Here is a 23,087-nt window from a genome sequence, read left to right as displayed (position 1 = left end):
ACGGAGCTTCCCACCCGCCGCGTGTCCGTGGGTGCTGCTGAGAGCGGTGGGTGCCGGGGGTGCGGCGAGGAGCAGCGGTGGCGGTGGCTTGAGCTCCCTCTCCTGGATCTGCTGGGAAAAAACGGGTGTAGAGAGCCTGGGGATGGGATGCTCGCAAGCAACGGGCAGCGTGGGGACAGGACCAAGGACATCAGGGGACCCCAGGGACACTGAGAGGGGGAGCACGTGGCAGCGCGCATCCCTTGGGGAAAGAAAAGATCCACAGCTATCACTGCAGCAAAGCAAACCCAGGGCTCTGAGCTGGGCTAATTAACAAAAGACCTCCCTGCCCGTGTCCCCCCATCTCCCGCCTTGCAGCATCTGGAGCCCACGCATGGAGCGTGGCTGTGTTTCTGTCCTTCCTGCCATGTGGCTCATCCCATCCCTCTATTTATCTGCGAGTTGTATCTGCTGAGTGGGTAGAAGGAGATGCTGCTTCAGTGGATGGAAGTCATCAGGAAATTTGGAGCCTGCCTGCCTGGCTGTGCAGTGGGGCAGGAGCTGCAGGAAGAGCACGGCTTGTAGTGTCCATGTCCAGGAGATACGGGACACCTAACACTGCAGATGCATGTCTTTCTTCGGTGCAATTCATCACCTTGTTCAAGGAAAGCTTCTGAGAGAGAGATTGTAGAACCCATCCCGAACTGTAAGTCTAGGGAGACTTCATCAGCCCATTACTCACTACTTGGCTCCAAGCTCCAAGGCTGACCTGGTTACACCATGGATGAGTTTAGCCCTTCATTTGATGTAACTCTTGGACAGACACATCTCTGTTGCACCAAGCTGTGCTTGCGGACATATGAGAACAATAACAACGCCAGGCTGTAGCACTTAATTACTGTGTCACCAGAGAGCCCTGCTTATGAGATGATTCATGAATGGAGCCGGCCAAGTCGCCTTCCACAAGCCCATCATGGCTTTGCTCCAGGGATGCAGGTCAGGCCCCAAGTCTCCTGCACAAGGTGTCTTCCCAGCCAGCCAGGAGATGGGACAACTTGGAGCTGGCTGGGCTCTGCTAGATTCAGAGTGGTGGAGGGGGGGACCATGATGTTGGAGGCAATGGTCCCGATGCTGCTGTTGGAGGTGGTGGTCTCGATGCTTCTGGGAGCAGGTTCTCCATGGCTGCAGGTGGAACAAGTCTTCATGTCTTCCAGGTCCATGCTCTTTCTCAGCAATGCCATTACCTCTGAAGTGAAGGCCGTGTGGTCCCCCCTTAGCAAATACTTGATTCTTATGGAAGGGTCCACTGAGTTGGTTCATTGTTCTGTTGAAAATGAGTTACAGTTCTCAGAAACACTCCTGTCGCTGGACTGGTGTGGTAGGGTGGCCAAAGCTGAGTGCATTGTTAGTGCTGGCTAAAATTACATTGAAATAAATATAGCATAGATGCTACACACAGTCTGGCATGGCAAATTGGCCTGGATTATCCCTGGAATTACTGCAGCTGTGAATTATATGGAGGTTAATGTTTGGGTTTTATACTAGATAATTTATAGAGAAGTCCAGGGACGGGCTTTTGTCTCCTTTGATGAAAGTTCATCTGGAATAACAACACTTGGTAGAACCTGCCACTTGGACTGCACTGAAAACGCAAGCTCTTCTACTTGAAAGCAAGATGTTTCCATTTAAAAACACTGTTAGCAAGAACAAACATCTCTCTATTGTGGACTCTCCTTGCTCTTCCCCTCCACTGCAGTCATCTGGTTCAGATTAGTCCTGGATGGGATCCTGTTTTGCTCAAGGAACTAGGAGGGGAACTTGGAGCTATTTCTACTCATTTCAAGTATGAATTGAATGTGGCGCACAAATGAAAGCACAATGAGCTCCAACATGTGAAGGGAATCAAAGAGACATGGCAGCTCCTCCGGGTGGAAAATCACTTCTAACGGAATGGGAGATGGAGGGTGGGAGCCGAGTTTCCCACCTTGGTCCCCAATCCCCAGGCAACCACCAGCACCAGTAGCAATGACTCCTGGCCAAAGGGGAAGCTGTGGTTGAAGTTCAGGTTTGGGGAGTAGCCCAGCTCAATTCAGTCAGGCCAGCACTAGGGTATGGAGCTCCTCTGTGCCAGCTGGGAGTGGCAGGTCCCAAGCCACTCTCCTGGCACCTGTCAGCTCATCCCAGCAGGAAACTGCTGTTTTCTCCAGCAAGGATGAGGGAGAGCCTTCTTCGCTCACCTCCCCAGCGAGGGTGCTGGCAGCCTTTACCAGCTGGCTGGGAGGAGAGCCCTCTTCTCACGAGTAGGGAAAACTATTCTCAAGAAAACCCAAGCAAAAGGGAGCCTCTCAACACCAGCAAGTCAAATCCAGCCCCTTCTTGTGGCTTGTTGTTTACATAGCGCCTGTTTCTAGCCAGCTCTTGCCATAGCTGCTAATTTGATAGCATGTGACGGATCGGAAACACTTTGCAGAAGTTGACAAGGAAAAAAACAGCCATGGTGTCAGAGGCTGGAGCAAAGCAAGTGAGCCGGGGCAAAGAGCAATTTAGATTTTGGGTTGGTGTGTTTTGGGCAGGTAAAGAAATTCATAGAATCATAGAATGGGTTGGGTTGGAAGGGATCTTAAAGGCTATTCAGTTCCAACTCCCTGCCAGGGGCATATATATCTCCCACTGGATCATGTTCCTCAAAGCCCCGACCTGGCCTTGAACACCTCCAGGGATGGGGCAGCCACCACTGCTCTGGGCAACCTGGGCCAGGGCCTCGCTACCCACACAGGAAAAGAATTCTTCCTAAAATTTCATCTTAATCTCCCCTCTTTCCGCTAAAAACTGTTCACCCTCGTCCTATCCCTGCACTCCGTGATAAAGAGCCCCTCCCCAGCTTTCCTGGAGCCCCTTTCAGTACTGTAAGGCTGATCAGTTTCTCCTTGGTGCCTTCTCCAGGTTGAACAACCCCAACTCTCTCAGCCTGTCCTCATATGGGAGGTACTTCAGCCATCGGATCATCTCCATGGCCTCCTCTGGACTCATTCCAACAGATCCATGTCCTTCCTGTCCTGAGGCTTCCAGAACTGAACACAGGACTCCAGGTGAGGTCTGAGGAGACCAGAATAGAAAGGCAGAATCCCCTGCTGCTGACCCTGCTGGTCAGGCTGGTTCTTCTGGGCTGAACTGCCACTGCTCAGACAGATAAATACTTGATACGGATATCTGTTTCAAGGGAGTCCAGATTCCAGCCTGTGCTAAGCCACATCTCCTGCCACGGAAGAGCATACATTGAGTTTGGGAACCTGGAGAATACAGTGACAGATTAAAAAGTGGTCGGGTTTGGGAGGTTTCCTTGCAGCAAAAAGGGCATGGAAACGGGTCTCCATCTTAAGTGGAGCATCCTGGCAAGAATCCTGGACTGTGGGAAACAAGCCCGGGCAATTTAAGAAGGGTTTTCCATAGCTCATGTCTGTTGTTTGGTGAATGTGTTTGGCAGTCGCCTCCAGCATACATTTTAAAGGGAAACCTGAACCCCCTGGCCCACTTACTCTTTTTCCCCTGGCAGCGCGTGCACCCCGAGTCTCCCGGGACTCAGGGGCAGCGAGGGGGAGGTTGACACTGTTGGGGTGGGCAGAGTGACAGGGTCCCCTTAATTGTGGCCCCAGTGGGCAACATGCCGTGGATCCCTACAATGATCACGTCACCAGAAATGGGGTCTGCTCCCCAGCTGGAAGACCCTACGCAGCGCTTGGGAAAGGGGCTGGTGAAGAGGCAGCTGATGGGAGCCCACCAAAGCCCCTTGCTCCCCCCAGATCACCCAACTTCTTCACCAGTCTGCAAGGGAACGGTTGGGAAATGAGTCCCAAATCAAGCACTACAAGCAGCTTTTGCCTTCCTATGGCCCTTCTTTTTGGGTGCTGAGCCTGGGCACGCTGCTACATTTTTGGGGCCCAATCGGGGGCACCAAAGATTTTTGAGGGGCTGAGCCTGAAGTGCATCACAACATTTTGGGGGTGAATCTGAGGCATCACAGCATTTCTGGGGTCCCAGCCTGGGGCACTTTCAGGTACTGTAGCATTTTTAGGGGGCTGAAGCTGGGGTTCCACAGCCTTTTGGGGGACTGAGCAAGGGGCACCACAGCATTTTCAGAGCTGAGCCCAGAAAGCATTGCAATATCTTTCAAGTGTTGAGTTTGGGGCACAGTGCACCATTATAAGGTGCTGAGCCCAGAGTGCACTGCAGCATTTTGAGGGGCTGAGCCCAGGAACTACCCCATCATTCTAGAGGGCTGAAACCAGGATTCACCTCAGCATTTGCGGGGTTGATCCCAGAGCGCGCTGGATGATTCAAGGGGGGCTGAGCCCATGAACCACCTCAGCATTTTGGGGGGCTGAGCGCAGAGTGCATTGCATCATTCTGGGGGTGGCTGAGCCCAGGATCCACCCCTGCATTTTGAGAGGGCTGAGCCCAGAGCTCACCATATCATTTTAAGGGACCGAGCCCAGGATGCACCCCATCATTCCGGAGGGCTGAGCCCAGGATGCCCCTCAGCATCTTGGAGGACTGAACTCAGAGCATACTGGACCATTTTCGGGGGGGCTGAGCCCAGGATCTGATGGGACAGGACAGCACAGGATGCCCAGGACACACCAAGCAGAACACCAGCAGCGATGCGCTGTGGTGCTGACCAGACCCATGCGCCCTCATACCCTGGTTATGAAGCCATTTACATTGCCAGAGCTTTTTACAAATATTTTGGAGCAAAAATAAATAAAAACAAAGTGTCACCCAGGAAAGTCACAAAATATGAGCGGTAGGAGCTGGGCTGGTGGCGTGAGCTTCAAGCCACCAGCAGATTCTCCAACTCTGCCAGAGCTCAGCTGGGCTTTACAGGGGTAATCACTGACCCTGAGACTTACAGTGATGGCGCTTGGCTGTCTGTGCCCTCCCGTGCCTCAGTTTACCCAGACGGAAAGTGGAAGCTGCTGCCTTCCATGCACTCATTGCAGGCAGGTGTATATTTTTGCAGTGCACGTTTGCTGAAAAGTACTTCACACCCCAAAAATAAAAAACTTCTGAGCATCATTGCTTAGCACTAGGTTTATTTTCTAAATTACTTATTTAGACCCAGACTTTTCTGCCCGCGAGGGGCGAGTTTTGGTCATGCAGCCCCACAGCCAAGCTGAGGAGCAAGGGAGGTGATCCATTGTGTCTAACACATGGAGAATATGCATCAGTTCTCACCTCTCCTGACCGTGTTTAAGAGGCTGTTTAACCCTTCTATGGTGCCAGAAGGGTTTCCAGCCCACCCACACACACTGCACATGTTTTGTGCAGCCCCATGTTAATTTTCTGGCAAACATAAGCAGGGTCCTGTCAGAAACGTGGGTTTGGGGCCGGCGATGGAGAGCCCACTTCCGTGGGGTGACTCACACTGGAAGCACATCCATGTGCAATGTACCTCTCAGCCAAATATTGCTGAGAAAAGGTCTCTCGCTGCCGCTTTGTACCAGTTTTGTCTCTGATTTTCCTTCCCTGGCTATTTTCATCACATTTTACTGCAGTTTCTGGTAGGAGAGAGCCCATTAGAGAGCTCAGACAGGGAGGTTCTGGTCAGCTTTGCCAGAGCACGGGTGCATGTCACGAGCTCTGGCTGTCTACGTGCTCAGCTGCCGCTGGGCTGGAGCCACCTGGGTCTGATCCAGCACAGCAGCTGCCGGAGCCACTGCTGGCCCAAAATTGTGCCCTCTCCCAGGCAACAAACTGGGCAGGGTCCTCCTTTCTGGCACCCTGGGCTCCTTTGCCTCCCTCTGTCTCTTGTGACCATGTCCCGATCCCCAAGGCTGCCGAGGAAGCATCTCAGCACCTTAGTTCTCCATTCTGAAGCTGAAGCTGAAGCAGGATTGTGTCATCAGCTGTGAGTTCAAAGATAAACGAGCTCGTTAGGCTGCAAGTGCTAATTAGCAGCCTTGGCTTAAAAGGGTTGAAGATGGACCAAGGGCAGTATTTTGTTTGTGATGCAAGAAGTTGTGGTGTTTTACAGCTCCTTGGAGCAGGAACCTGTCCTGACAAGACACCAAAACCTTTCTGCTCAGCTTTGTACCCAGGATGGCTTTTTTTTCAGAGTAAGCATCTTCCCAGGCTGGATCTGCGCCTCTGTGCGAAGGGTGCTGTGAGGCTGCATCCTTTTGCCCAGCTGTGGATGGCGCATGGTGAACCACTGTGTGCTCCTCTGAGCCTTGTCCCATCCGTGGCACCCGCTGCCATGTGCGTCTCCCGCAAGAGGTGACCCACGCAGCTGTGAAGGTGAGTGAGCAGCCTCTGCCCGGGGTGAGTGCTGGGGTCTGATGCTGCTTGAGTGTGGGAGATGCTGTTCATTGACCCTGGGATTAGTCCTGGTTGGTCTGTGGCTGTTTAGCAAAGCCTGCTGGAGCCTACTGGGTGCTGCAGCACCCATGGGTGCCAAGTGGCTCTGAGCACTTTGCTGGGAGGTCCAGCCTAGCTCTGGTGTTGGCTGTCTGCATGGGTCTGCCCGTGGGTTCTGCAGAGATTGTTTCTCCTCTGAGAAACACTCCGTGGCCTTGCTGCTGTAGGCAGTGTTGGAGAAAGCTGGAGCGAGCTGTTGGCTCTTACTCTAAGGGCTCAGCTCTGGAGGATGCTCCTTGTGCTGGCAGAAAGTTAGGTGACTGCGGGTTTGCTCCTGTGTGTACACCAATGAATGTATCCTTGGACTTCTGAAACAAACCTTGAGTATTTCCCCAGGCTCTTTTCTGGCTCTGCGCAGGGTGAAAGGGAGGTCTGGACCTGCCTATGATGAAGCCAGGCCAATACAGCTCTTCTGGTGTCAACATCTCAGCTGCTTGCTGGAAGTACATTTCATCCCTCAAATAGGAAATCTCTCTATGCAGAGAGAAACCCCTTAATCTCTACTCTTGATTTACTCAGAATTAGCACATACCTCTGTTTTCCTGGCTGAAAAACTACCCTGCAGGGCAAAAACAATGCCTTCCTTACTTCTGCGTGTGTTGCTGTGGTGCCCAGAACCACAGGGCTGACCGCGGTGAGCTTTGGCAGGGGCTGCTGCACCCCAAACCAGGTGTGCTGTGCCCTGCTCTGTCATGCCTACGTGCTCGCTCCGCGCCAGGGCATCCTGCAGGGCTGGGGACACCAAGCAGCCCCACGAGGTGGGACATTCCCCTGCCTTTAACTTGAATCTTCTCCAAAGGGCTTTGGGGTGGGAGGAGAGCAAATGCTGCATCCCAGCTGCTTGTACAGGGTGTCTTCCCACGATTTCCCTTCCAGTGAGCAAGAGTGAGCAGGCGCCGTCCCTCTACAGAGGAGCAAGCGGGGCAGAGCTTCGTGGAAGGGAACTGACACGCTCATTTTTTAAGTATGACATGTTTTTCTGTTAATAAACAGGAGAGTTTTGTTGTTTGTGTCTGTCTGTGAATGTGCACGTGTAGGAGGAAGAGAGCTGGGGGAGCTGAAATGATGAAACATGGGAATTTAGAGATCTGAGGTGTCCCCAGGAGCTTCAGAGCCAGATGTACTGATACTGGGTTGTTGTCCTTGGAGCTGCTGAGGAGGTTGTGTGTCCTGGTGAGCTTGTTAGAGGGACCTGGCACAGGGATGAGAATCCTGGATCTTAAACAACTTCATCCTCCCCAGCGGTGCTATAAATTGGAAGGAGGTATAGGGCACAGCCTTGCACAGAGAGCTCTCAGGAATGAAAAATGGGCTTTTAATTTCAATCCTATGCCATCCTTTGCAAGGAGGTCAGGAAAAGTCTGGTTCTTGGCAGTGTTGCCCACTGCCACCTTTGCACATCGTTTCCCCAGCCCTGAGCTAGCAGAGCTTTTTAAGGGAAATAAAAACACCTTGAGCATGAGGAAACCCCGCTGCCAGGCTGTGGCAGGTTCTTCTGGTGCTGGGGTGGCCATAGCAACCCCCAAAAAGCCAGAAATATCTGCAAAGTTTCTTTTTAGGGTGGTTTAGCTTTGCTTCATGTTTCTGCTGCCCAGCCTGGCAGTAGATGCGGGAGGGTGTCTGGCTGCAAAACAGCTTGGGTAATCATAGGGCTGGATCAAAGGCATTTCTGTTTGCTCTGGGCCCATTTAATGCTTCAAAAGGTGATGAAAAGGAGCTGTGTGCATGCGTGTGAAGTGCAAAATACTGGAACAGATTCGTCTTTAAATCTTAATAGTTGAAAAGGTGTCCTGGGACAGGCTGCCAAGGGCTGCGGAGGGGAAACCAATCCACCAGCTCCAGCCTGATATTTCTAGCAGACCTAGGTGAGCACAGCAGCAGAACAATAATTTAGAGCTGCCCTAAATGGTTTTCAGGTGTGACTAGGTAGCATGACATTGGCTATAAGAATAATTGAAAGGAATGGTTTTGCTTCCATAAATGTATTAATACATCATGCCTAAGAGTAATAGAGACTTGGCTACACAAACCAAGATTTTTATAACATGATAGGAGTATGGAAAAGTCAAGTAGTAATTCCACAGTCAAGAAGTCCTGTAGTGATGGTTATAGCAGGCTTTCTGGACTGGAGAGATCAGACTGGGTCTGGATCTGGGGTGCTTGGATATCAGCAGCATCTGATGGATGCACATCATGCTGTTTGAGCTCAGCCTGGATGCTGCTAGGGTGTCCTGTGCTGGGATCACCATGGAGTGGGGTGAAATATCGCTGCAGGCCCTACTTGGACGTTTTCTGTCCCTGAGGTCTTGCTGAACTTGGACGTTTTCTGTCCCTGAGGTCTTGCTGAACTTGGACGTTTTCTGTCCCTGAGGTCTTGCTGAACTTGGAGCTGGCATTCAGAAAGGACCTAACTGGTCTCGGTGAAAGGCGGCTGCTGGAGGAAGGCTCTCTTCTCCCTGCTTTGCAGTGCATGGGCTGCAGGACCACACCAAGGGCTGGATGCTGCCTTGGCTCCCTCCATTATGGGGATGGGTTCTCCCAAGTAACCGGTGATAGGATGAGAGAAAATGGCCTCAAGTTGCACCAGGGGAGGCTTAAACTGGATATTGGGAAAAATTTCTTTACTGAAAGGGCTGTGAACATCGGATGAGGCTGCCCAGGGATGTGGTGTAATCTCCATCCCCAGAGGGTTCAAAACTGTGTAGATGTAGCACTTCAGGACATTGGGGTTGGGCTGATGGCTGGACTGGATCAGTTTGGAGGTCATCTCCAACCTTGACTACCTATGATCAGGGTGAAGGCTGTTCAGGCTTTGGTGCAGGGAGCAGCTCTTGTTGCATTTCTAATGCAGAGCTGATCTACGAGGACCTCAGGGCTGTGAATGTCCCTACTAAGCAGGAATTTATAAAGTCAGGCTAAGCTTGCACCCAGGCTCCCTGCAATCTCCAGTGTTCATGCAGTGTGCCAAAAGCATTTTTGATGGTGTTGGAGGGAAAAAGCACCTTTAAAGGGCTTGACAATCTCCTCATTTTTAGAGCGGAGGAGAGTGCAGTGTCCAGAGGTTTCATGACATCATTGGAGCCTTTCTTCCCTTCCTCAAACAATAAACAAACACATTTGCCATGGGGCTGGCTTCCCTCACCCTGACCACCTGCACCACTTACAGTATCTAATGAAACACATGTTTTCCCAGCAGTCTGGCCTGGAGGAAAATGTCTGCAAAACGATATATTCTTCTTGTTACAGTTTGCAAAACTGTATTTGGGTTGAGTTTGTTTTTTTTCCCTAAAGTGCTAAATATAGTCAAGAGTGGGACCACTCCTGCCAGCTCGGGTAGGAGGGAGCGGAGATGATGCACTGCAGTGTTGGCAGCAGCTGTGGAGGAGCAGGAAAAAGAAGAAAAGTCTGCTTTAGTACAGGTAGCACTTGCAGGTGATGAAAGTTGGTTTTCCTTACTACATGCTTAATTAAAAAGGAAGTAAAGGGGCTATTCATGCATTCTGATGTTCACCCCCAACAGGCATGCATCGGCCCAGGATGGAGCTGGAAAAGGCTGGCTTTAAAAGCAAGCACCATGGAAATAATAAAACTCCGAGCTTATCAGATTATTTCAAGCTTTTTAAAACCTAACCATCAAAAGATGTTGAGAGCTTTAAAAATGCAGTGTTTTACCAAGAAACGGCTGAAATGGAAGGGAGAGAAAGTTGGGATGCGCCATAAGCAGTGGGTGCCACTTTGAACTGGGAGCATTGACAGAAGTGGAGGTGGGCTTTGATTCTTTGGGGTTTGAGGGCTCTGGAAAATGAGATTTGCTGTTAAATCATATAACATCCTTTTTTTTTTTTCTCAATCCAAAACTGTTTTACATAGTAGACAGCAACACCAACCCATATGGGATGAGCAGTGTGTGGCACTTGACTGTGCTTCTCTCCATTTTTTATTCAATCCCTGCACCATCTTGACATCAGAAGAGGTGCCTTTATACTTAATACTTGATTCCATCACAAATATGGCATGCAGATGGCATAGAAAAAAATGGTTACGTCCACAGAAAGATCTCAAAACCTGCTTCCTGACAGCAGGATTTAGTTTATGAAGGTGCATATTTATTGCAGTGCTCCAACCGTACCCTGGGCTGCATCCACAGCAGTGGGACCAGCAGGGTGAGGGAGTGGATTCTGCCCCTCTGCTCCCATGGGAACTCACCTGGAGACCTGTATTCAGTTGTGGAGTCCTCAGCACAGGAAGGACATGGATCTGTTGGAGTGAGTCCAGAGGAGGCCCCAAAGATGATCTGAGAGCTGAAGCACCTCTTGTATGAGGACAAGCTGAGAGTTGGAGTTGTTCAGCCCGGAGGAGACTCCGGGGAGAACTTAGAGCGTCTTTACAGTACTGAAGGAGGCTCCAGGGAAGCTGGGGAGGGGTTCTTGATCAGGGAGTGCAGGGATAGGATGAGGGGGAACGGTTTTCCGCTGAAAGAGGAGAGATTGAGATGAGATCTTAGGAAGAATTCTTTTCCTATGAGCGTGCTGAGGCACTGGCCCAGGTTGCCCAGAGAAGTTGTGGCTGCCCCATCCCTGGAGGTGTTCAAGGCCAGGTTGGATGGGGCTTGGAGCAACCTGATCCAGTGGGAGGTGTTCCTGCCCATGGCAGGGAGTTGCAACGGGATGGGCTTTAAGATCTCTTCTGACCAAAGCCACTCCGTGATTGTACGATTTGATATAAATATCTTTGTGAATGGAATAGTTTTTTATTTGTCATAACCCCAAAATAAAGTATTTTTGTATACCGTTCTATTTATTCTGACGCATGAATCCCCCTAGGATAAGATTTGGTCAGTGGCAAACAGCGTTGCTGGGGCTGCTCCGAGGCCAGGGCCCCCTGCAGCAGCATCCCTGGGCCAGGCCAGGGGGTGTCCCGGCTTTGGGACAGGCACACGCAGCACCAGCAGCAGGACCTGACTGCTTTGGGAGATCCTGGCTGCAGTGAGAGGTGGAGTAATGCAGACCAAGGGTGAGATCCAGCATGGTCTGCCAGCAGAGATGCTGGGGTTTCGCTTAGTACAGGTGACTTTCCAGGAAGGTGGGCAGCCCTGGGGATTAACTAATCCCTGCTCTGTCCTCCTGCGTGCATGTCAGCCCGCTGCAGCCGCTGCCATGGCCCTAGTGTGTGCTGGCAAAGAGTTTTCTCTGTTCCTAATCTGCTCCAGGCTGGTTTGGGCAAAGAAACATCTTTTTCTTATTGCAAGCCAAGACAGGTTTCTTGCTGATGCTGTATCCTTTCCTGTGAACTGGCATTTCTGCGACACTGACTCATCCCTGCTGGCTGAAATAGTCAATCTTCCCTGCCCAGCCCTGGAGCACCAGCTGGGGATGGTCCCAGAGGTGTAATCCCCAAAATGGGCAAGTGGAGAGCAGGAGTGGGGCCACCAGGCAGTGGGGGCTCTGCAAACCGTGCTTGCCACTGCAGGCAAGACTTCTTGCACATACTGTAGCTTGGAAACTAGTAATAATAATGCAACTTGGAAGCTAGTAATAATGCTAAACTAACATGTGGGAAGAGATGGGAGAAGCCAGAGGAAACTACAGTATGGGAGCTTCACAGAATCATAGAATGCTTTGGGTTGGAAGGGGCTTTAAAGCCCATCCAGTCCCAACCCATTCCAATTCTCTCAGCCTGTCCTCAGATGGAGGGTGCTCCAGCCCTTGGATCATCTCCGTGGCCTCCTATGGACTTGCTCCAACAGATCCATGTCCTCCCTGTGCTGAGGACTCCAGAACTGTATGCAGGGCTCTAGATGAGCTCTCATGAGAGCAGAGCAAATGGGCAGAATCCCCTCCCTCACCCTTCTGGTCCCACTGCTTGCGGTGCAGCCCAGGATAGTGTTGCCTTTCTAAGCCATGAGTGTGTATTGCTGCCTCATGTCCAGCTTTTCATCCATTAGGACCGCCAAGTCCTTCTCTTCAGAGCTGCTCTCAACCACATCATGTCCCAGCCTGTGCTTGGGATTGCCCCGACCCAGGTGTAGAACCTTGCACTTGGCTTTGTTGAACCTCATGAATTTGACACAGGCCCACTTCTCCAGCCTGTCCAGGTCCCTCGGGACGTCATCCTGGCTTGAACTAGGCAAAAAAACTCCAACCCTCCAGCACAACTAGAGGCCCCCACGGCTGGGGATTTTATTCCCTGCAGCTGCTGTAGCGAAGGGGTGACTTTTCATCCCTTTCATGGCAAATGCCATGATGGGAGCCAAAATTCTAGCAAAGGACATGGAAAAATCTTAGCCATGCTGTTTTGTTGGTGTTTTTTTGGTTTTTTTTTTTTAAGCAAGTGGTGGAGTTAAACCTTCAGTGAGTTCCCAGAGAAGGAGGAGAGAACAGCTCTGGTGCTGGTGTGGTTTCAGAGCAATCCTGTCCCTGGGACAGCTCTGGGCTGGTTTTTACGGACCAGAGGGAGGAAGAGAAGCCACCTGCTCCTTGAGGTAATGCATTCCTTAGCCTCAAATATTTCTCATGTGGCTCTCCAGAATCCACGAGGCATTTGTTTAGACACTGAGACTGTTTTGGTGAAAGCCAGCCTGACAACTGCAGCATTAAATGCTTTCACACTTTCCTTGTTTCCATTTTCCTTGGTTCCTTTGGTTGGATGCTTTCAGGTGGCGTTTCCTGCTCTGCAGACAATGTTGCATGGCAGAACTGCCAACACAGGCAGCCAGGGGATGGTGAAAAGCCAGGTCAGCGTTCTCTACAAAGAGCTGGCTTGCTTTATACAGTCTTGCAACTTTTTTTTTCCAGGAAAAAAAATAATCTGAGAATGTACTGGCATTCAGCTTTGGAGCGAAATCTCAGACTCTATTAACAAAGAAAACACCTTATTTTGGCTGAGCTTTACTTAAAAATCCAACTTCCAAATTCTCCTTTGGAAGAAGGAAGAAACTTTGTGCTAACTTGAGCGTCAAATCTACAACAGTGCAGATTGGGAGAGTCCACCTTGAGGATGATGGGGTTTTTTTGGCCTTGCTTGTGGGCTGCATCTTCACTGTCCCCAACACCTGACCTGTGCTATGCAACCCTGCACAGCATGGCCATGGCCAGGCTGTCATCTCCACTTGTAAGAGATCCAACAAGGCCAAGTGCTGGGTCCTGCACTCCAGCCACAACAACCCCATGCAGCGCTCCAGGCTTGGGGAAGACAGCTGGAAAGCTGCTGGGTAGAAAAGGGCCTGGGGATGCTGGTCAACAGCAGCTGAACATGAGCCGGCAGTGATCCAGGTGGCCAAGAAGGTTAACAGCATCCTGGCTTGGATCAGCCCTGGTGTGCCAGCAGGAGCAGGGAGGAGATTGTGCCCCTGGACTTGGCACTGGTGAAGCCACGCACTAAATCCCCATGCTCAGTTTTGGGCCCCTCAGTAGAAGAAGGACATTGAGGAGCTGGAGTGTGTCCAGAGGAGGGGAACAGAGCTGGAGAAGGGTCTGGACCCCAGGGGTTATAGAAGCGGCTGAGGGACCTGGGGCTGTTTAGCCAAAGAAGAGGAGGCTGAGGGGGGGACCTCATTGTTCTCTGCAGCTCGCTGACAGGAGGTTGTAGCGAGGTGGAGCTTGGTCTCTTCTCCCAAGTGACAGGCAATAGGATGAGAGGAAATGGCCTTAAGGTGCACCAGGAGAGGTTTAGATTAAATAGCAGGAAAAATTTCCTTACTGAAGGAGTGATGAAGCACTGGCAGAGGCTGCCTAGGGAGGTGGTGGAATCTGTCTCTAGAGGAAATCAAAAAGCTTGTAGATGTGGCACTTGGGGACATGGTTTAGTGGGCACAGTGGTGTTGGGCTGATGGTTGAACTGGACGAACTTGGAGGTCTTTTCCAACCTTAATGATTCTAAGATTCACATGCATCCTGTCTGTTCTCACAGGAGCTGCAGCCAGGGAGGATTGTCTCTGTTTATTTAAGCTAATTGCTGTTAAACAGCTGCGTTCCTGATACAGGGGCAGAATTTTTGTTGTGCAAGAGAGGATCTTGGAAATTAGAGGCTCAATGCCATTCCCAGCAAAGCCCATTGACTTCAGAGATGAATGCCACTAAATGCAGGTGAACTCACACCTCCATGCTCTAAACTCAGGGTGGTAGAAAAGCTTTTGAACTTCTGACAGACTGAAGGGGTGCAAAGCTGCTTGTGAGTAGATTCATAAATGGAAAGCAAGGTGGGACACTTTTAAAGACCTAAAGGATCACGTATGAAGGGATTTGCTCTGTAACACTGGTGGGGAGGGAGGAGTAGCACAATTTGTATTTTGGGCGAGCACATACTGGGCACATAAAGTGCACCAGGATGCTCTCACAAGAGGCAAAGCCTTCTTTGCTTGCTTTGTTGCAGGGCAGCCACTGCCAGCCACCTGAGAATGAACCTTCCTTCAGAGGATGCTTACGTCAATGCAAGCAATGAATCACAGGGCAGCAGGGATCTGCCACTGGTCTGCCAATGGTATGGCAGAGGCAATATCCCGTGCAGCCACCTTGGCACAGGGATGCAACTGGCTCCCAGCTTCTGGGCATCGATGTCAGTAAGGCAGGGAACCACAACACTCATCCTTCACAGCAGCGCTGGGCCAGTAATGGCCTTACCAGAACACGGACAGCAAAGCAGAGCCCGGTCGAGACGCCTGGAATGTGTTAAATCTGTCTCCAAAGTCTAAAAATGGCTCATCCTCCTTTTTTTTTTTAGTGAGGGCTGTCTAGAAAATGCCAGCAAAGAGTGCCCTTGGAGTCAGGTGAATGGGATCAGATTTTGCTGCCTGATGGAGTTTCTGGTTTGGAAAGGCATTTGAGCTGCTCGGAGGAAGTGTTGTGTGAAAGCATGAAGATTTGTTATAGTAACCTGGTACTTGAAGTAGGTAACGTGGTTGTTTTCTGCAGTAGACTACTGTGGAGAGATGACCAGGAGCAATCAATTCCTAAGCCACCCTCATTGCAGGGTCCTGGAGCACCAGTGATTCTTTTAGCAGGGCTTTACCACGCTTTAGAATTCGCAATAAGTGATGTGAGGGCTGGGTTCACTCTTCTGATGCCCTGGTCTTGCCAAGCTAGCATGGAGTCGAGCAGTGGCAAGGAGCTGGTGGGATTTGTGCTGTGGCAATTTTGAGCCTTAACCAGACTTCAGGTCAAATTTGTGTTTACCTGTTCTGAAGGTTTTTAATCCCCTCACACCTTGCGCTCTGAGAAGCTGTTGCCTTGCTTTTCTTTAAGAAGGAAACAACACCTTTTGAGTTGGTAACTTTGAGAAGTTTACATCCCTTTCCCTTTAAACTCCCCTGGTGTGTGTCCAGCAAAGCCACTGAGCTCTGTAGGAGCTGGATGGGTGATTCTGCCAGGGTGCTGTCCTCACCTGGAGTCCATCAGCTACTTTCTTCCTCCCACTGTGTCTGTATTAACATAATTCCCACCTTGGAAGGGACAGTGAAGCACAAAGCTGTGCTGGTGCAAATGATACCCCTTGTTCAGGCCCTGGGGAGCATGGGGGGCTGGAGTGGATGGTGAACAGGAGATGGATCCAACGCCCTTCTCCTGGCTGTGCCTCCTCTTTTCACACAACTGGCTTGAAAATTTTATTTTCTTTCCCCTTTGCAAATGATTTGGTGTCCAGAGTTACTTTTACGGCTGCATATTTTCCCCTCCTGGAGATTCAGCAGCATATTAATCAAGCTCTCCTCTGATGTTGTGATTTGCATGGGCTGCCAACTGCACGCAGCCTGTTTGGCATCTTCTCTGACAAACCAAGGTTTAAATGGCTTTACCACTCATATTTAAGGCTCAGCTGTCTGTGTCAATTGGATTTTTTTTTTTTCCCTGTTTAATTCAACCAGACGAGAACTTGTTGCAGAGACTGGGATGAATGGCTATACACAGGCAAATGGAGAGAGCAGAAACCTGTGAGTGGCACTGGCATGGAGCAGGAGAGAAAATAGCATCCACAATGGATAATTCAGAACAGCTATTTAAGAGGGGTTGGATTTTTTTTCTGCAACAGAAAATTTCCCAGGGGTAAGAGTTTTCTTTAGGGAGGGGTTTGGTTTCTTGTTTTGGTTTGTATTTAAAGTGTTTGGGATACAAGGGCATTCCCAGGGCCTCTCTAGGGCAATGCTCTGGAGATGCACAGGGTTCAGGCCAACCCTGGACACTTGAGCTAAACTTGTAGTGAGGGGAAAAAGAGAGATGGGGTTGTTCAGCCTGGAGAAATAAGGCTCTGGGAGACCTTAGAGCAGCATTCCAGTACTGAAAGGGGCTCCAGGAAAGCTTGTGGAAGGACACATCTTATTAGGGAATGCAGGGACAGGACAAGGAGGAACAGTTTTAAGCTGAAAGAGCGTAGCTTGAGGTGAGTTTTTAGGAAGAAATATTTTCCTGTGAGGATGGGAAGGCCCTGGCCCAGGTTGCTCAAAGTCATGGCTGCCCCATCCCTGGAGGTGTTCAAGGCCAGGTTGGATGGGGCTTGGAGCAGCCTGATCCAGTGGGAGGTGTCCCTGCTCATGGCAGGGGTTGGAACTGGATGAGCTTTGAGGTCCCTTCCAACCCAATTTACTCTATGATTCTATTTATTTTTTTACTTTCTTTAGTGCTGTATGTAAGGAAGAAGTGTGAACAGGGTCTGGTCTGTGCTCTGGTACCTGGGAACTCGTCTAGACAGCATGTGCCATGGGTCAGGCGGGGAATTTGGACTGCAGTTACTCAGCTCAAGCTTGGCCCCAGGGGATTCATCCTAATAATTCCTAATCCGGGCAGGGTGGATATTTGTTCATTCAAAGTAAGAAATAAACAGGGAGAGATTAAATAGTAAAAGAATAATGCTGGCTAAGTAAACAAAGAAATTCCTCAGTAGCACTTCTTTTACAGTTAGTGGCCTGTAAATAGGGCATTGGGAAAGCTGCTTGAATCATGAAGTCACTGCAGCAGCACCAGGCACCTGGAGAGCCTTAGGTCTGGGGTCCAGCTGGGAAAAAAGTGACCTTATAATACGGTGGGGGGGAACCCATCCCTGCAGCTGCTTCCTCACCACCCTGTGGTCCCCTCGGGTAAGGCTGTGGCTCTCCCACCCACCCATCCTTGCCGTGGGGTCCTGAGGCTCCAACAATTCATTTAGCAGGGTTTTAGAACACTTCAGAAAGCAGCTTTTGGAGCGTAAAGTCATTTGCTCAGAGGTGGGTGCTTATAGCTGAGCGCCGATTGCCAAGCCAGCAAGAAACACTCAACGAGGAACATCTCAGCTATTGCATTTTGTATATACTTCTGCAAAAACAGCGTTTGCCAGGGCTTTGCTGATTGCCTCAACCCAGCACCCGTGAGCCCTGGTCCAACTACAAAAGGATTTGGCCCCAGCACGAGCTTGGTGGTAGAGAAGTTGAGAAGCATTTTGGCGAGGGCTAATAAATACAGCTTATGCTAATTGAGTGCTGGGAGCTAAGGGGCAAAGTTCTTCTAAACACAGTGGGGGTGCCAAGTCTCTGCTTTCCGGAGGCTAACTTACTTTCCTCTTTCTACAAATGAAAAAACACCAATGGGTCTCCGCGGCACCACTTTACTGGAGGAGTCTCTCCTAGGTCAGCATGTATTTTGTCCCCCAGTGTTGCTTCTGGAGTTGGGTATTGCTCGTGGCAGCCTCCTCCTTAGTTTCCCCTAAAGGGATGAGTGGATGGTGGTCTCTGTGCTGTTGCTGTCTCTGGCCGGCTGGGATGGACAGCACAGCTGAGGGGACCCTGCAGACAGTGTAGGATGCTGAGGGCAGGAACCCCACGCTGTGCTGGCAAGGAAGCAACTGTTGAGTATTGGTCTTGTAGCATAACTCCAGATTTTCCTCCTCCCATCAGCAACACTTCCATCGGTGCCCTGGCTCAGCCTCTTCCCCTCCTTTCCTAGGCTCCAGTCTCCCTTTGCTCCATCCCCAGGATGATCCCAGCTGGGACATTGCACTTGCTCTTGGGGTAGTGTGAGTGACAGAGCCCCTAGGGCACAGGAAAAACCCTGGAGAATCCCAGACTGGAAACATCGGGGTTGATTCCCCTAGGGCACTGTGCTGGGGGGCAGGGGAGGATCTCGCCTTCCAGTCCTAGTCTCGGGCTCTGTAGAAACACAGCATTTCCTGGCTTCACACAAAGCTGATAATCTCTGGGAGAAGCTGGCTTTCTGTTTACACCAGCTTTTGTTTTGGACAACCAACTCTCCAGAGCTCTGAGCTCAGCAGGGCTGTGTGACAGCCAGGCGTGACGGCACCGCGTGCTCTGCTGGCCCTTGCTCACCTTCAGCAGGCAGCTTTGAGCTACTCCCCATCACCCAAGCATAGACAAACCCACTCACACCCAACCGCATCCACCCAGGGGTCTGAGCGTGCCAAGACCCCCAGGGAGCCACTGGTGGTCTGCCTTTGTGCTGCCTTTTTCCTCCCTGCTGTACCAGAGCCGCTTGTGGCTGTAATCCTGAGCCCAGACTCTGGTGCTGAGCAGGGTTTGGTGCTCCCTAGTCAGGGGATGTGTGTAAATTGAGCACCTAACCTGCATCCATCCTTCACGGAGTCATAGAATGGTTTGGGGTGAAAGGAATCTTAAAGCTTACCCAGTTCCAACCCCTCCGCTCTGGGCAGGGACACCTATCCCAGGGGATGTGGGAGAAGCACCCCTGGGAGCACCAAGTGCATCCCAAGGCCCCCTACAATTAAATCCCTTCACAACACCATCCTCTGTTTATATTATTGAATTAGGATTTTGTTTTCATTCCCGACCTTTGTTTACATTCCTTGTATCCTAGCTTAATTCTTTCAAAACTGCAGAAGCAATAGCATCCAATACATGACACCCTCTGAAAGGTCAGGCGCAGGGAGGAATCTGCTGCGGGGAAAGGTTGAAGCTTGGAAAAAGTGACCACACGTGGGAAAAACTACAGTAAACTGGGATGGCTTCAAAATTTAGGGAAGAGAGGTCAAGCAGACAGTAAGCCAGTACCACAAGCCTCAGGTTTGGAGGTGCTGGGCTGAGAGCTTGAGCTAGAGCTCAAATGCATGGTTGGAAGTTAAAGTGTAGGCTTTTCCATCTACACGGTGCATGAAGGCTTACCTGGTCAGTCGTGCGGCTTGGGGTCATCCTCATGTGACTGCAAGGCCACGGTCAGTGCAGTATTCTCCTTATCCAGATTTTGTAAGAAGGCTGTCCAAGGATGTTAATTTGAGGAAAACATGAGATCTTACCTTTGGGAATGGTGCAGAAATGGCTTGTGTAATTCCCTGACTGGATCTGCAGCCAGATGAACTTGCTGCCTGAGTTCATTGAATCGTTTGGTTGGAAAAGACCTTTGAGATCATTGAGTCCAACTGTACTGTCTGCTATTAAACTGTATCCTTGAACATCTCATCTGCCCAGCTTTGAAACATCTCCTAGGATGGTGACTCAACCCACCTCCCTGGGCAGCCTGTAACTATCCTTGCCTGCTCTCTACTTTCCTTTTACCAATTTGTGCTGGCATTTGTGGGAAAATGCTCCTGGTTGAGAAGGTAAAATCCTTGCCTGGGGCTCAAGTGTGGAGTTCAGTTCCAAGGTTTTGCTTCTGCTGAAGGGACAGAGTGGTTTAAACCCAGTGGTGTTTGGCTACGGAGCATGGATGATCTCCAATGTGCACATGCCTCAGTTTGCACCTTGACACTTTTCTTGGAAGCTGTCAGGCTTGCAGAAAAAAATATGAGCCTTTTTTTTGTCACAAACTTCTGACATCTGAGCCACAAGCAGAAACTTTTCTCAGGAGCCAGACTTCTTTAGCATTGGAAGCTGAGTGCTGCCCTTCCGCACCAAAAGCTGTTGCTTTGCTCTGCTTTCAGCAGAAAACTGTTTTGTTTCTCACTTTCTCCACCAATTTGTCCCTGGCTGCTGGAGAACCCTGAGAGCTCAATGCTGCCCTACTCGGTTTGGTTTTGTCGCACAGTGGGATGGCTGATTAACCATCCTGTGAGCACTGGCAAATCACAGCATCCCAACTCTGTGCACCCCTCAACCTCCACATCCCCCAGCAAAACCTGACAGAAAGCAAAGCAACCCAAGGGCTCGCTGAGAGCCAGGCAGAACTTGCCAGGAGAGCTTGCAGCACATCTTTTCCTATCGCCCTTCCAAGCGCCTGCGAGGGGACCGGCTGTTTGTTTGCAGCAGCGCTGGTCTCTATTGGAGATGGTTGGTGTGTGTCGGCCCCACGAGGCAGCAATGCTGCCAGCCGGTCCTCGTCCACAGTGATGGTCATGTGCAAAACCTCTCCCTTTGCTGCAACATTTGTCACAGTCAATAGTTGGGAAATGGGGAATGAAAGGCAAAAAATCGCTGTGCTTCACCTGCCTGGGTTTGCATTTTGCCCCACGGTAGCGTGCGGGAGTCTCCCCGGCTCCCCCCCGGCTCTTTGTGGCTGCAGGCTGGGATAGTTTGGAAAGTGCTGCCTGGGTTGGATGGAACAGCACTGAAATTGGAGCAGGATCCAAAAATGAAATGGGAAGGCAGCTTTTAATGTGTGCCCACCCTTTTCCTTTTTACAAGATTAATATCATATGATGAATAAGTGAACATTATCTTCTATAGGGTTTTTAGACTCGAGGAGCTTGGCTGCTGCCTATATTGTTGGATATCATAGGATGTCCCCATAACAACTTTTTGCAGAGGGTTGAAATACTATTATTTCCTTGGTTTTTGCTTTCTCATTCATCACTGCTACTAACAGCTGTTTACATTTTGGAAGTATTACATCAGTATTATCACAGCAAAGCTCTTCTCCTCTAAACTCTTGGCATTTCTCACTCAGGCAAAGAGGTTTGGTCACATGAAGATGTCTGAGGGCAAGCGCCAATAACTCAGCAGAGGAGAGGTTTGCAGAGTGATGCAGCCACAGAGAATCACAGAGTCCTTTGGTTGGAAAAGACCTTTAAGTGACTGTATAGGCTAAACTGGTTTCACAGAACAGTTGAGTAAGACCCCACTCCCTTTCTATCCCAATCAGGAGCAATTTAGACTAATGAGAACCCCCCCTAGGGATCTGCAAGCTGCTTGCAGACAACCAACACAGAGAGAAAGCCATAGGGGTCTGATGGGCATAGCTCATGAGCCCAAAGCTGCTCCAGGGGTTTCTCCTTTTGCTTTGCTGCACAAGAACTGCAGGCGGTGTAGAGAAACCCCTCGTGGGCAGCCTTTTGGCAGGAGCGGGGAAGCAGATCCCTGTAAATCTGACTTTCCACTGGTTTCTAGGTTGCGGAGTTTGAGGTAGGAGGCAGCTGCTGCCGCTTGGTTTTCCATGAACTTTAACTTCTGAGCTGCTGTGCTTGAGACCGTACTTGTTCGGTTTAGAGAAGGAGAGATGACTCAAGTCCCAGGACCCTTCCTCTGGCATGATTTTTCCCCTCTTTCCTCCAGAACCCTTTGAGCCGGCTCATTCTGGTGGTCTGCTTTCAGACAACCTCCCTGAAAACTGAACCAAGATGCAAATGTCAAGATTATATAGGCCTTTTGTAATTAATTGCTGGGGTTTTTTTCCATGAAAAACTGGCTTGGCTTCCAACTGCATGGGAGAGTTCAGCTCCCAGGGAGGGATTTCCCCTGGTGTGCTCAGTCTGCAGCCCCAGCCTGGGAGCAGAAGCAGAGAGATCTCAGAGCATCCACTTCTCAGGGATCCCTCCCTCTGTGTTCTGGTTGCTCTGCTTTAAATCTCATCTGTGCTTCCTGTCCAAGCTTTTTAATATTTCCTTTTATTCCTAAAAAAAAAAAAAACCCAACTTTGTAACTTTCACCCAACCAGAAATGCATTTTGTTCTCTTCGGTCAACGCTGTCCCCTGAAATTCTGCTTTTTGCTCAGAGTTATATAGGAGAAAACCAGCTGGGAAATGTATTTAAGAACTGAAAATATCTGTCAAGCAGCGTTTTGCTGGTGAAAGGAGCCCTGTACAAACAAGCTAAAAAGAATCCACATCTCTGTGCCGGTTTGGATCCTACTGCTGCTTTGATCTCCCTTCCAGACATGTGTCCTCTCCTGCCTGCAGACCCCAAACGTGTATTTTCAGGAGCGAAGAGAGGAGAACAAAAAGAAACTGGATCTCCCAGACTCTCTTCCAGCCAAGAGTGTCTCGAGCAGAGCTTATCTCCCTCCTGCAGACCCCAAACTGTCTGACAGACACTCAGTAGCTCAGAGTTGTTGGTATTTGGACTAATCTTAAAAGATCTTCGCTCTCAGTTGGGTTGGAAGAGAGACAAAAACCTCATCAAGTATCTTTTCTTGTTCTTCTGCTTCAAGGGGAGAAGAGCTGGCACTGCAGTGGGCAGACCGCTCTGGCTTTGCTTTTCTCCTGGTTGCAACATCAGTCTCACTAAGCTTGATCACTGCAGGTAGCAACTGCTCTGGTTGGCAAACAGGGCTTGGGCTGGAGGGCAGGTAGGGAAGGACCTCCAGGATCACATCTGCTCTCTGAAAACAAACCAACGATGAGATTTATCTTTTCCATTTGGAAAAAGTGGAAGTAAGGTGGTGGCTGGTCCCACCTCCCCAGCAGAGCTGCCCCAGCTGGGCTGGGTGTTCTGGTCTGCGGGTGCTCATGGCTCTATCCCAGCCCCAAAGCCTCTCTGCAGCCAGAGCTGACACCCTGCAGGAGCTGCCTTCAGGGCACCTCCTCCAAAGGGTGTCTGCAGCCCGTGAAGGAA

The 23,087-nt window shown here is 50.3% G+C and overlaps 1 protein-coding gene across 6 annotated transcripts in view; it reads left to right on the top strand.

The window, feature by feature from the left end:
- ITGA11 (integrin subunit alpha 11) overlaps positions 1-23,087 on the top strand; it is a 75,628-nt gene that overhangs the window by 6,785 nt on the left and 45,756 nt on the right. For 2 of the 6 annotated variants that reach the window (XM_054077950.1, XM_054077949.1), the window contains exons 1-2: positions 938-975; positions 2,923-3,068. In XM_054077950.1, the coding sequence (XP_053933925.1) occupies positions 953-975; positions 2,923-3,068 (169 nt within the window). In that variant the 5' untranslated portion in view covers positions 938-952. Of the gene's footprint in view, positions 1-937; positions 976-2,922; positions 3,069-6,091; positions 6,274-23,087 lie in introns of those variants that run through there. The other 4 variants (XM_054077951.1, XM_054077952.1, XM_054077953.1 and 1 more) reach the window with 3 other exon arrangements.

This window comes from Cuculus canorus, chromosome 12, assembly GCF_017976375.1.
Source record: "Cuculus canorus isolate bCucCan1 chromosome 12, bCucCan1.pri, whole genome shotgun sequence".
NCBI lineage: Eukaryota > Metazoa > Chordata > Aves > Cuculiformes > Cuculidae > Cuculus > Cuculus canorus.
The sequence above is the reverse complement of the archived record's forward strand: the minus strand, read 5'-3'. Positions and strand labels throughout refer to the sequence as shown.